Source organism: Cryptotermes secundus, unplaced genomic scaffold (assembly GCF_002891405.2).
Source record: "Cryptotermes secundus unplaced genomic scaffold, Csec_1.0 scaffold330, whole genome shotgun sequence".
Taxonomy (NCBI): Eukaryota; Metazoa; Arthropoda; class Insecta; order Blattodea; family Kalotermitidae; genus Cryptotermes; species Cryptotermes secundus.
This window is the reverse complement of record NW_019734317.1, coordinates 1,612,871-1,627,546: the sequence shown is the minus strand read 5'-3', so window position 1 is coordinate 1,627,546 and position 14,676 is coordinate 1,612,871. Positions and strand designations below refer to the sequence as shown.

At 38.2% G+C, this 14,676-nt stretch overlaps 1 protein-coding gene across 3 annotated transcripts in view; it reads left to right on the top strand.

The window, feature by feature from the left end:
- The window catches only part of LOC111868542 (centromere protein I), a 52,627-nt gene that overhangs the window by 28,645 nt on the left and 9,306 nt on the right, over window positions 1-14,676 (top strand). For all 3 annotated transcript variants that reach the window (XM_023859268.2, XM_023859267.2, XM_023859266.2), the window contains exons 11-14: window positions 1,665-1,771; window positions 3,238-3,426; window positions 6,487-6,732; window positions 12,791-12,976. In XM_023859268.2, the coding sequence (XP_023715036.1) occupies window positions 1,665-1,771; window positions 3,238-3,426; window positions 6,487-6,732; window positions 12,791-12,976 (728 nt within the window). The remainder of the gene's footprint in view (window positions 1-1,664; window positions 1,772-3,237; window positions 3,427-6,486; window positions 6,733-12,790; window positions 12,977-14,676) is intronic.

The window sequence follows — 14,676 nt, the reverse complement described above, 5'->3', positions numbered from 1 at the left end:
TTTTTGCATGGTTGGGTTGCTAACTCATCCCATAAATTCTGAATTTGGAAGATTAGACCTTTGCCTTACTAACCACTTTTTGAGGTTCCTGATTGACCTTTTCAGCTACTGTAACAATCCCAGAGTACGTAGATTCCCACTGTATTGCCCCTACGTGGTGTGTTCAAAAAGTATCGAACCTTCTTTTTTCCCACGTAAACCAATGAAGCGCCGGAGGCTCCCTTCGGTGGAGATGTGGAGGGGACATTCATGCACAGTCGTTAATTTTTTCCCTCCCGCAGAAAGCGTCAATTGCTGGCAGTCAGCCTATGAGTGAGGACGTGTAGTGAGCGCTCGTCGGATTCCAGTAAGGTGTAAAATGACAGAACAACATGAGCAGCGATATTGCATCAAATTTTGCCAAAAGCTTGGCAATACCCAAGTGGAAACCATTCGCAAGATTCAACAGGCTTTCAGGGACAATGCCACGAGCAACTCACGGATAAAGGAGTGGTACAACCGCTTCAAAGATGGCCGCACATCAGTGGACAGCGAACCGCGGTCAGGCAGACCCTCAACAAGCCGAAATGAGAATGTCATTGAGCAAGTGCGGACTTTGGTCATGGAGGACCGTCGTATCACAGTCTGAGAATTTGCGAATGAGATAGAGGTAAGCATTGGATCAGTACATTCAATTTTGACCGAGGATTTGGGCATGAAGAGAGTGTCCGCGAAATTCGTACCGAAACTGCTAACAATGGAGCAGAAGCAACGCCATCTGGAAATCGCACAGGACATGCTGGACAATGCAAACAGTAACCCCAACTTTCTGAACACCGTGATCACAGGCGATGAGTTGTAGGTTTATGGGTACGACCCGGAACCCAAGATTCAGTCGTCACCGTGGAAACATCTGACATCCCCGAGGCCACAAAAAGCGCGGCAGGTCCGCAGCAATGTCAAGGTCATGTTGGTCATTTTCTTCGACTCCCGTGGGGTTGTGCATCATGAGTACGCACCACAAGGCCAAACCATCACAAAGGAATACTACCAGGAGGTTCCTTATCACCTTCGTGATGCTGTGCGGCGCAAATGACCAGATCTGTAGGCAGCAAAAACTTGGCAGCTCCATCATGATAATGCACCCGCCCATTCTGCGCATCTGATTCAGACTTTCGTGGCCAAACACAACATCCCTGTGGTTCGTCAGGCTCCCTACTCTCCCGACATGGCTCCGTGTGACTTTTGGCTATTTCCCAAGCTGAAAATTCCGCTGAAAGGAACCCGATTTGAGTCAAGAGAAGACATCATGCGGAATGTGACGGCCCGGCCGATCACCATTCTGCAAGACGCATTCCAGAAGTGTTTCCAACAATGGCGGAAGCGCTGGGAGAAGTGCATGCATTACCAAGGAGACTACTTGGAAGGGGATTAGGGTTTTATACCTCCAAATCAATAAATGTATTTCTGCCGACCAAAGGTTCTATACTTTTTGAACACACCACGTATATACTATTAAAATATAAAGAAATGGTTATGAAATAAATTCAGCTGTGTAACAGTGGCAGTTTATAAAATGTTAGACCTACCTGGTGTATATGGATCCCTCTGACAAACATCTGAGTTATGCCCTCAAGATTCTCAATTTAATGTAATGGGACACTCTGATTTATGTTTTATTGCAGAGCTTCATGACATAATCCTGGACCACATCCGTAATCTGTTTATGACTTCTAGCATTGAAGTGAAATGTTCCATTATTGGCATGCTTAACAAGTTTGTGGAGAACTTGGTAAGATTTTAATGTCTGTGAAAATCATTCATTTTTATATATTGAGTAGCAAAATGTTTCCAAAACAGACACACACATCTACACCCTCAATCATAGTAATGTAGTTCATTTTAAAGCTTGGGCAGGGAAAGGATGTGAATTGGATGCATAGATTCCCTAACATATATTCTTTAATAAATTTGACATGATTTATAAAGAAGTAAGTGAGGACATATCTTACAGAAATAACATTTTGCTTTCTTAAGTCCAGTCTTAGAACAGCAGTGGAATTGTACTTTTGTTCAAGTTTTCTGTTCCAGATACACTCAGATGTGTGTCTATTTAACTATTCTTTTCAACTGCACATGTTTTGTGATATCAAATGGGAAGATTACTCAGATCAATCACTTAAGAGTGATGTATAAGTGGCAATGGCCTATTTTAAGCTGCCATCCCAGCTCTTTTTTTAAGCACAGGAAATTCTCAGAATTCCTCAGGATAACTGGCATCTGGATGAGGACTCTGATATGAAACATGGGTGCTAACCATTCAGTTGTGACATTTTACTTAATGGTGTCTGATTGGTTACAAGTGTTATTATAGTGAAATTCAGTTCTAAACTTTTGCTTAATATTTTCATAATTTCTGAGAGTCAGTACAATTTGATATTATCAGCCTGTATGATGTAATAGCAAGCCTGACTTTTGGTTACTGAAATACCAAAGAGTAACTGCATGGGTGACTCCTTGACCTTTTTAAGATAGCCTCACTCTTGGTACCATCTAAATACAGTCTGAGCCAAGTAGGACACAAGAGATTAGTTGAAATAAAATAAACTGTTTTTCATTACATAATTTCGGTCAGGAATCACCAAAGGAAGAAATTACTTGGAAGACCTAGGCATAGATGGGAGGGCACTATCAAAATGAGTCTTAGAGAAATATGATGTGAATTTGTGAAGTAGATTCAACAGTCTGACGGTAGGACCCAGTGGTGGTCTATTGTGACCATACGAATAAAATAAAACTGGGTTTGTTAAAAGAAGTAATTTCTTTGCTACCTGAGCAATTATTTACTTCTAAAGGAAAATTCTGCATCATGGAATTAGTTCTGTTACATTATTACTGTTGTGAATATTTTTCATATTTAGTATGTCTCCAGCTCTTGTGATTCAGCAGCCTTATATTCTTTTGTTTTAATTCTTGGCTGAATTACCAGCTACATTTAGAATTTTCATTACTTTTTCCTGTCACAGCTAATGCTGGGATAGTACTTTCAAATTGTGGTAGTGGGACTAGATTCTGGTACAGTACTCACCCAATGCTCACAGTCTTAATAGTATTTAGTTATGGAGTTCATGAGAAGAATTGTGTTAATCAGTTATGAAATCTGCGAAAACTTTTTTATTTACTATAATAAGGATATTTGTTTGATTCTTCTGTAATTATTCCATTTTGTAAGTGAACAATGTAACACATGTTTTACAGATCTGTATATGCTTGTTCCGAAAAGAAAAGGAAATATCTGGCTTGTTTCTGGAAATCAGAGATGAATGGAGTGAACTTGAGACACTACAGAATATAATTAAGTTTGTAACAGACCTCTGTGTGGCTGGACTGACTGTGGAACAGGGAAGTTACTTGCTTCTGCATGAAGCTCTTAGGTTCTTTGAAATGGTGAGAACATTAAAATATGAGATGACTGATTATTTTCATTTACGAAAGAGAAAACAGTTTAGTATAACAGAATACATCTACTGTACAGGAGTTCACAGAATTTTGAAGTTGAGGCTATTCATGTCTAGAGACATGTTGCTATATCTGCAGATAGCATCAGTTCACAATCAGTCTGTATAGTAAATCATGTAATATATAGGTATATGCAAAAATGACTTTTTCAGTTTGAGAAAGACCTCAGAAATACTTTGAGAACTGTGATGAGAGTAAACATTTTCTCAGAAAAATTATTTTTCACAATTACAATTTATAACACTAGCCCTTTTTCAAAGTTCATCAAAGTGTACTACCATATTTATCTAATGGAAGATGGTTCTGAATGTAAGACATCCATACACTGAGACACATCTCTACACAGAATGTCATTTTATGAATTAATTTCATACTCTTGCTACAAACCAATGAAAGAAAATAATATTTTGAAACATGTCATACATGACATTGAGTTAGTTTTAGCAGATGACAGGAAGTAGTGATTTCAGAGTCAACCTTTATTTTTGTATGTCATAGAAATTGTGGATAAATATCCTTATGACTTCACCAGAATACCTACAGCTGCAGCTATCTTTTTCTTCCTTGATTTTCTGGGTATTGGGAAGGAAAATATTGCTCCTTTTTTAACATCCTTTTCTTCTTTCCTGATTCTTGCTTGTGTTCACTTTGAAATCCCGGTGGCAGCCAATACTCTTGCACAAACACATTTCAGTGGAATTGCTGTTCATTCTTTGTCCTTTCTGACATGAACTTCCATATATTATTTCACATCCTTGGCTGTGGATAACTTTGTGGTTCCATATCTTATACATTGTGATAGTTCTGAATGAGTACTCCAGTAAGAACAGTGTTTTTGTTTGAGTGATAGCTAGCAACACAAATGAACTGCTTGTAGCCAACTACCTGATACCTCTCTTGTACGGGGTGTCAGTGAGTTTAAGTAGATGGACCCAAATCTGTTCTTCATGCAGGTGTATCAAGTCTCCCACTAACACTTAGATGTGCACTTTTTTTTTACCCCATACTCTACGTGGAATTAAAATGTAATAAACACAACCAAAATGAAAACAGTAAAACGATATAAGACAGACAGATGAGGAAGTATTGGAGAAACAAGGGGGAAAAAGAATACTAGACTGTGTACAGTGCTACCACATGTGTGGCAGACTGTATATTCATGTTTTCTGTGATGAGTAACTAATTGTTCACACTTGTTCTTTCATGTATAAGCAGCATTGAACAGAAGTATACCGTATACGTAAGTTTTATAATATACTTGAAATCCTATATCTAATTGGAGATAGGTCTGTGCCTTCCACCATTCCCTGGCTAATGACAGGTGCAAGTGCCACAACAGCACATTAACTAAGGAGCAGGTTCCAAGCCTAGATCTGCCCTTACAGATACACTTTTTCCTGCACAATTAAAATAATAGATTGTCATGTTTTGTTGTTATGTGGCAACACAGCAGAACAGTTCTGGACAGAGCAGTCAAGTTTGTGGAACCAAAGATCTTATGGTTCCTGGTTGCTGTGTTTTTGTCCCATAGCTGGAAATGATCTATGGAAGGGAAAGTTTGAGGCAGACTGACTGACAAAATGTAGGACAGGTTATAGTACTTACTGGGACAAGAATGGGGTACAGTGGAGTTGCATAATACACACATTTAAGTTGCACGAATGAAACCCTGTGCTCTTACCAAAAGTAAACAAATAATTAAAATAAACAATGCGGGTTATTCCGCTTGCCATGCCACTCAGTGAAAACTAATCATCAGAATATTCAGTATGAATGGTGGCTGATGTGGTTCACTGTTTTCCTTGCTTATTCTTCATGTCTCTGTTTTTTATATAGTTAAAAATAAAATTAATCTACATTTCACTTGTATATGTACTCTTTGTTATACACATCATATACATATTACAGGGTATATACAAAAGCATGTACTTTATTGGTGATTTAAGGGATTTTCAAGGGTGATTCTGACTGTACATAATTTTGGTAATATGTGGCATCATTAGAACATAATCCCTGCATGAACTGTATCTCCACTGTAGTCACATTCTTTGCATTAGAAGTGGAGGCAAAGACTTATGTATTAACACTGAATGCAGGAAAATAGTCTGTATTTTTTAAATTTTTTGAATGCGTGAACAAAAACTGCAAACATCCCATCTCACTACCACTAACAGGCTCTGGGGTGGGGTGCTTGGTGGTGGCAGATATTAATTTTATGACCTTTAGCAAATGTTACTTTCTTAACTTTAACATATTCCTCGTCATTGAGAACTGGGGCTTCTTATTGAGGGTATAGCATTCAGAGTGATGAAGATTATTGCTCATCTCTGTCTAGTGCCAAAATCTAGAATGTGTGAAGTTCGATCACGTCCCTGTACATCTGAATGGCATCTCTTTAGGATACATAGTACGGAGAAGTACTGTAATTAGAAAAGTTAATAGTAATAGCAATAGCAACAGTAATTGTAGATGTTGATTAAGATGCGAATTTTAGGACTCCACACATTCACTGTGTGAGAAACTTGAATGGCCCTTCTTCAATTTAAGTCTAATGCGTGTTCTAATGTCTTCAGAGCACCAAGTAGCGTGTGGGATATATGTGAATGAAATGTTAGTGATGCTATTTCTCTGCCTTTTGTATATTTGGAAGGTGTGTACAGTATGTTCAGTTAGTTGGAATAATTGATAGCTATTTAATAATTTTATATAAGAATTTTATTTTTTAAGTACATGAACACTTTGAAGTATGATATATTAGCCAATATCTAATAGTCCTTGACTGAGGTGGTATACAGTGTCCAGATTAAATACTCCCATGTCAGTGTTTAATTTATTGTTATTTTTAATTTTGCATTATATTCCACATTTTGGCATTTATATATATATATTGATTAATTATACATGACACAAGTTTCATAGTCTCTTGTTTTGTGTATATTCTATCTGGAATACTCCTTTCATCATGCTCTTGACAAAACTATTTCACAGGCAACATGCTTAGAAGAAGAAAATAAACTCCCAATATGGACCATGATGCCCCCAGCTGTTGTGTATAATGGTCTGTTTTCAAGAAGTGCTTGCTTTCTTGCAAGAGTATGTGATTTGTTGCTGAAATACGATATGGCTCAGTATCCACGGCTTAGGGCATTGGGTCTGAGAACAAAGTTCTTAAAAGAAGTGAATCGTCAGCAGCTGTACATAGCAGACTTCATGAGCTCCCTCTGGAATCAGAATGTAAGCAGTTTATTTTAACTGGAGATGTGGGAAGTAGTCTAATATTTTGCAGTCCAATGTTTATCTAATATATTCTGGCATTTGTTATTTTTATGAATAACAGATTGACTTAAATGATTATGTGAACTATATTTCAGTACTTGCACACTGTCTAGAAAGTGAATATATTTGAAGAATTTGAATACAGTATGAAATCTTCACAAAATCTTGCACTTGTTTTATGGATAATTTATTGTATAGGGATTTTTTGTATTTTTTAATTAGTTTGTTACGATTATGTAAACACAGTTTCCTGTATTATTTGTGCATGACTTTTAGACACAAATTGCTACTCATATCATTTGTTCCAAATCCTTGGATACTTGCAGGTATGAAGCTTTAGTATTTGTTTCACCAACAAATGCACATGGCAGCATCACAAACCTCTGAAATGTTGATGGTGATGTATGCTTATCCAGAGTGTATGTACAATTTCCCCTTGCCTTCCCCTCACCACTCAAGGACCCAGTTACTGATGACATCTAACACTAGCACCCTAAAATAAAACAGAAATTCCTTTTCAGGCAGGTCATAAGTACATATATATTGAGAGTTAGAAGTCTTTTGATATAATTTCCCAAAGAATTTTATATATTTATCTTCATGTAGTGTTCTAATTCTCATTCCTCTCTGTTTATAATCATTTCATTTTAATTGTTTTCTTATTGAGAAATAAAATGTACTGCCTACTGAAAGTAATGATAAATTTTAAACTTTTAGTTATTTACTTACTTTTACTAGAATGCTTACCTCATCATGTTCATTGTTCATTGTTGTATGATAACAGCAACTTATTTATCAATAGTAGTTATATCCTACATAGGTAAATCAATAAGTAAGTTATAAATGGATATAGAACTTAAACAAATAAGAGTAGTGATTTGAAAAGTGCTTTTATTTCTCAACATAATCTTCCTGTATATTGAGGCACTAGTCCCATCATTTCACAAGCCCCTGAAAACCAGCAGCATAAAATGCTCACCACATTCCAGCCTCAAGGACAAACTGTAAATCCCAACTCCTACTGTAACATCCTCCGGAAACTTCGTAAGGCCTTCAACAGAAGTGACCAGGACTCCTCACCAAAGGCGTGTTGCTCTTGCATGACAACGTGCGTCCCTGTACTGCCAACAAGACAAATGAGATGCTGCGAAATTTCAAGTGGGAAGTCCTCGAACATTCTCCATATAGCCCCGACCTTTTTCCAAGTGACTTCTCTTTGTTCGACCCTCTTAAACATCATCTTTTGGCTGAACATTTTCCTGACAATGAAGCTGTAGAAAGGGAAGTTACCGCCTTGTTCTGACAGCAGCTGAAAGAATTTTATGCTGCTGGTTTTCAGGGGCTTGTGAAACAATGGAGCAAGTGCCTCAATGTACAGGGAGATTATGCTGAGAAATAAAAGCATTTTTCAAGTGAGTACTCTTAGTTGTTTAAGTTTTATATCCATTTGTAACTCACTTATTGACTTACCCTTGTACTTTAATCTTTTTTAATTGGCTGTTACCCAGTGACAAAAACCTCTGTATCTCATAGAGGGTGTATCACATCTAGATTGACATTGAAGAAAACCTTCTGGCAAGAATTACTAACTGCTGCACAGATTTAAATGGGTCATTATGAAGAAAGCGATCATATACCATGCGAGAACAGGCAGTTTTGCATGCGGTGGTGTATACGTGGTAGAGTCATTAAGTTCGTGGAATGTGGTTTTATCTCATCATATTACAAAGTATTCACATACACTTACCCAGATCCACATCAACCCTCAAAATAGTTGCTGTTGGCCGCTATTCAAGTCTGCCAACGTTGATATAGCTGTTGAAATACTGCTGAAACATATTGGCAGTAAATTCCCGTACGATGCTTTGCAGCCATTCCATGAACTTATTAACTGTGGTTGTACATACATTAGTGATGTTACTGTTTTTGGATACTATTTTAATGTTTGTTTCTTAACACTTTGCAGACCGCGCACCCTTTAAAAGGTTTTTCGCTTTTAAACATGGTGGACCGTTCGCGTGTTAACAGGTTTTTAAAACACGATAAGTTGCAACACACTATACATCTCTGTGGCTCCACCTAGCTAGCATGTAGCTGCTTGCAGCTGCGTTATAAGGCTCTGGAGTGTCTGCTGACGAATCAGTTACTAGACCTCACTGTAACTCTATGCCCCTGCAAAGGAAAATAAATGCCTTTATTTCTTCAAGCTTTATGTAGCAAGCTGTCAGTAGTTCAATATGGATCAAAGACCAAAGCGGTTGAGACCCAAGCGATTTTTTGGAGAACAAGAAATATCTGACTTCTTCTCCAATGAGCTATCTGACGTCCCTTGTGAGTCTGCTAGTGATAGCGACTCACAATCTGATAGTGAGTGTGGCAGGGGCAAACAAAAAATTGTGACCACAGACAGTGAAAGTGAAAGTGACCGTAGCTCCGAGGAATGTGTGGGTAGCAACATTGCGGGGACAGCGACATGGGGAAAAGTAGACAAAACGCTTGCTTTGGGACAGTTTACTGGAAATCCAGGGGTGAAGCAAATTCCATCGGACCCAACACAAGTGTTTGAAGTAGCAGAACTGTTTTTTGGAGATAGTTTCTTTGACATGCAATGTCAGGAAACTAACAGATACTATCTTCAACGCCGTGAACATTATGACAGAAGTTATAAGGCGTTGAAGTGGGTGGATGTCACCTCAGCAGAAATGAGAAAAATTTTTGCAATTCTCTTTCTAACGGGCCATAAAAGGAGAGATAATCTGAAAGAGTATTGGGCAACAGATCCATTTTTAGAAATTCCAATTTTCCGCAAACTAATGAGCTGTAAGAGATTTGAGCAAATTTGGTGGTGTTTGCATTTCAATGATAAAGAAACGGCAACCACAATCAACAAGAAGGCTTTTCAAAATTCAGCCCTTATTGAACTTTTTCATTCACAAATTTCAGACAGTTTATAAGCCAAACCAACAACTGTCTTTGGACGAATCTGTGATTCCTTGGAGGGGAAGGCTTCGTATGCGAACATATAATCCTGGGAAACTTACAAAGTATGGCCTACTTGTTCATGTAGTTACTGAAAACACTTCAAGCTATATTGGAAATTTAGAAATTTATTCTGGTGAAGGAAAGAAATTACAAGAAACTATTCTTTCCGTTTTGGAACCCTATCTTGATCAAAATTACCATGTCTATCAAGACAATTATTATAACAGTGTGGCAACTGCAGAACACCTATTTTTGAGAAAAGTACGTGTTTGTGGAACAATTAGGGTGAACAGAGGCCTTCCTCCAGATCTGAAAGAGGAATGTAAATCCCTGAAACGTGGTGAAACCACATTCAGGAGGAAGGGGGATATTCTTCTTCAGTCCTGGAGGGATACTCGTGTTGTGAATATGATTTCCACAATTCACAATTCGAGCATGGTTGATGTTCAAAGGAGACATGGACAGGTAAAGAAGCCTGTTTGTATTTCCGAGTATAATATGTTCATGAAGGGAGTTGATAGAGCCGATCAGTACTTGGCCTATTATTCTCTTCCTCAGAAAACAGTAAAGTGGACAAAGAAAGTTGCCTTGTGGCCTATAAATTGTGCCATTTTCAATTCATTTTTGGTTTTCAAAAATCTAAACCCTCATTCAAAATTGAAATACAAGGCATTTCTGCTGAATGTGGCAAAAGCCTGGGCTACAGACCACACGGTGGCGGCAGAACCGGCGGCAGACACAGTCTTCATACGACCGGGGCCGTCTACTCCCACCCCACGCAGGCCTCATTTTGACCCCCCTGGGCGGCTCTCAGGTGATATGCAGAAACATACCCTCGCGAAAATTGTGAAGAGTGAACATTTCAAGGGGAAGCAGCCTTCTAGGCAATGCCATGTTTGTGCAATTCGCAAGAAAAGGAGTAGGACTGCCTACATTTGCAAGTTTTGTGTAATGCCACTTCACAGAAGGGAATGTTTCGAGAAATATCACACCCTCAAGCACTTCTAGAAGCATTGGTAAGTGTTCTAAAAAAATGTTAGTTCATAAAATTAATTAGAAGATTTTATATTAATTTTTAAAATGAACAGTGCACAAGTTAGGGTAGTAGGTATAAAAATGCCTGTCCGCAGGGTGATTTAAATATTTAAATTGCCGGTCCGCAAAGTGTTAATACTTCAAAGAAATTTCTCTACTACTTGGAATATGCTTAACTTTTTCTTGCACTTAATTTTTCTGCTGTATATATAGAAGCCTAAGGCTTGCCATTCTTTTGTTAGTCTGTCATGTGCAAGTAAGAGTTGTTAGTAGTTAATGGATAAGAGTGCCTGAGGGCTTTGCAGTCTTGACCTCTGTTGAAAAGAAATTTCTTTTGCTGATAATATGCATGTCCATTGAAATAATGATTCACTCTGTAAGTGTAACTCAGCTGATATGTTATCCATAGAAACTGTAACTGTAGGTTGTAAACTGTTTAGTTTGAAGGTTCTTCCCATTTGTTGCATTTTAGATTTTGCAGATTAACATGAAGCTGCATGCTAAAACAAGAAAAGTCTATAAAATATGCCTGCGAAGAAATGGGGTGTATGATGGTAATGTTAATAACTATTAGTGGAATTTATAAAATGTCTGTCAGTGTTCATTTTATATCTGGTGGCCAAATGACTTTATTCAACTACTCTTGTAGTTCATGAGTGAAATAAATTAAAGAAAAAGATAAGTTAGATATTTTCAGTGTTGTTTGTTTTGTAGGCAGACATTGCTGAAAACACTGCCACTTGATTATTAGCAACACAGTGTACTGTTATTCTGTGAAGTTTAATATTTTAGTATAAATGTGACTGACTTCCTAAAATATATCAAGTTTTGAGGTTAGGTGTTTGACACAGTGTTTACATGTAACAGTTTTCATTTTAATTGCCAGTTGTCTCTGTGCTAGTGTCAAATTAATTAAGTGAAAATTTACCAGATCCTGATAGAGTCTCTCTGTAATTTTATCATGAATTTTTCCTTGTGATGAAATTTCACCACCCGAATAACATGGAACACTTTGGCTTTCTTCAGAATGTTGATATTATATTTTAGAAATATTTCTTGCATGTGTCTAATTAGAATGATCAAACAGTGCATTTAGCGCACATGAGAGAAAAGAGGAGTGTATACACAGTTTTAGTAGGAAGACCTGAAGGAATGAGAGTACTAGGAAGACCTAGATGTAGATGGGATTATCTAAAGAGAACTAGGAGGGTTTGGTCTGGATTCATCTGGCTGAGAATAGAGACCAATGGCAGGCTCTTGTGAAACTGTGAATATTCAGGTATCATAAAGTTCTGGGAAATTCTTGTTTGACTGAGCAGCTGTTCACTTCACAGGAAGGACTGAGCTCCATGGAGTTATTTAGTCTGTTTTCTTATTCCGTTCTCCTGATTAAACTGCTGTCCAGATTGATTTTTAAAACTGGCTTTGTTTGACTTCCGTGTCATTTATTGTCACCCTTTTCTAGCCTTCTTTGTACTCAATAGAATGCTATCTGGTTACACTGAAGTCCTGAGATTGCTTTTTCTGCTATCATTTTCTTTTTCACTACAGTGTTAGATATTAATGGTGAGAATGTACTTCCCTGGAGGTAGATGGGAGGACAATATTATGACAGAATATGGATTTTAAGAAACAGGGTGTGAAGGTGTATACTGTTTCTTATAACTCAAGATAGTGTCTAGTGGTGATGCATTCTTGTGAATGGAGTAATGAGACTTTGAATTTCCATAAAATGGCAAGAAATATTTTTGACTAGCTGAGTGATTATCAGCTGCTCAAGAACTCTGCTCCATGGAGTTAGTGAGTATATGTATCCAGTTTCATGGCTTAAAGTGTTGCAGTTTCTAATATGATGCATTTCAGATCAGAAATTGTCCAGAGACAAAAATGATTTACCTGACTGCAGACCCCTTGAATAGTGTATTTTCACACCTTACTGGTAGAAAGTACAGTTTTGTCAGTGAGAATTATGATGATGCAGATATCTTTACTCTTACAGTGTTTTGATGAAAAGGAAAGAGGCTACATATTTAAAGGTATGCCTGAATCTCATGTACAGTCATTTTTCTTCTACACTATACCAAATGAAGCACTGACTTTGAAGAATCACTTTGCCCTGGTGCCCTATGTGTTTCTGATGCAAAAGGCTTGCTCTGCTCTTCAAGATGCAGCATTTGATCAAGATGTAAGTACATTCAGAAATTAATGGTGATGGAGAACAGAAAAATGGACAGAGTTGTATTCCCTTATGTCTGAATTCTGAATTAAACCTTTCACAACTATCTTCATAAATTTACATGGGTAAGTTAAGTGCCTGAACAGTGAATGCTGAGTATATAGGTTTTCTGTTCTCCTCCCATCCCCATAAACTTACATGTTGAGAAATGAATATTTAGTTTCTATGCCAGAGCATTTAAAGAATATAAGAGCAAGAAGTGGTCCATTTGTTCACACTGAATATAAGTGAAAATAAAGAAGAATACAAGAAGTGTAGACATTCTCTTCAGATACTTGCAGTCATGGCTCCCTCTGATAAACATATGCATGTTGACACAGGAAGAAATCAAACACATTTTGGAGCATTCTAACTTGGAAGAATTACCAAGTGATGAATGTGATGAAGACTGTTTTTAGTGATGTGAAGAAAATGAAACTTAGGTTAGAAAGAACAAAAATGTTGGTAACAATGAGGCAGCTGATATTAAATTTTTTAGAAGGGTACCATTTTCAGGCAAAGGTAAAGTTGTCTCTGTGTTTAATTAAGCACTATATCATGAAGGCATATGGCAAGGTGGATTTATAGATCCATGTATTCTTGACCTTGGTGCTAGTTGGAGGTGAGTTGTCAGTTTCATGGTCTGGCTACGTGGCCCCAGAACTGGTCTGGACAAAGTAGAAAAGAGAAGAATCTTGTCCCTACCAGGACTTGCACTCCTACCCTTTGTCCATCCAGCCCATAGCCAGTCATTATACCAACTGCACTATCCTGGCTCATACCACATTAGGCAACAGACATATAATACACCTATGCAATATTTTTTGAGCACTCCTGAGCTATTTAGTGAACAGCTGCTGTGAAGTGAGCTGAAGCATTACAGGCAACCCCATGCATATTTCCCAATCCTCATATTGCTTTACTACTACTCAGCCTGTGCAGTAAGTAGTTATTGATGTTATTTCCTGCATCATATTTTATTTCTATGGTTTATATAACAATGCTGTCAAGAGGCCAGACTACCTAACATCACATTGTGGGAAGATTGGTGAACAATGAATTGGAAAGGGTGTGAAAGGAAGCTGATGTGGCCTAATTTGAGGTAATATCCAGCATTTGCTTAAAGGGGCAGAAAAATGAAAACCTCAGGCAGGTCAGTGGGTCTCTGGGCTGAGATTTGAGCCCAGTACCTCCAAAATATGAACCAGGAATACAACTCACTTGACATGCAGTTTTCCAGTATCAGAATGCCACACATGAGGCACACATTGAAACAGAAAATGTTCATATACAAGAACCTGTAGGAACCTCCCACAGTGCATAACAGACAACTCCCGCAGTGTACCGAAAGCAGGCGATATTTATACTCTACGGCTTGCAGCCTGGTTGTCTGTACCTCCACACCAGCGCTACCCAATAAGTGCTCATAACTGCAGCTCCACCACCAACTGGTCTGCGCGCCACCCAGCAGTAACGGTATAAAAATATGGGCCTCCAATAGGCTAGCATCAGTCACAACAGTCGCTGGCACATGCACTGTAGGCAGCTGACTCTGCGGGCACATGCACCATAGCTCAGCCAGGCAGCCAGACTCTCCGCTTCCCCATCAACTTGCAATCACTGAGCTGCAGCAAAGGAAGAACGTTGGGCTGCTGCAAGGAAGCACGCCA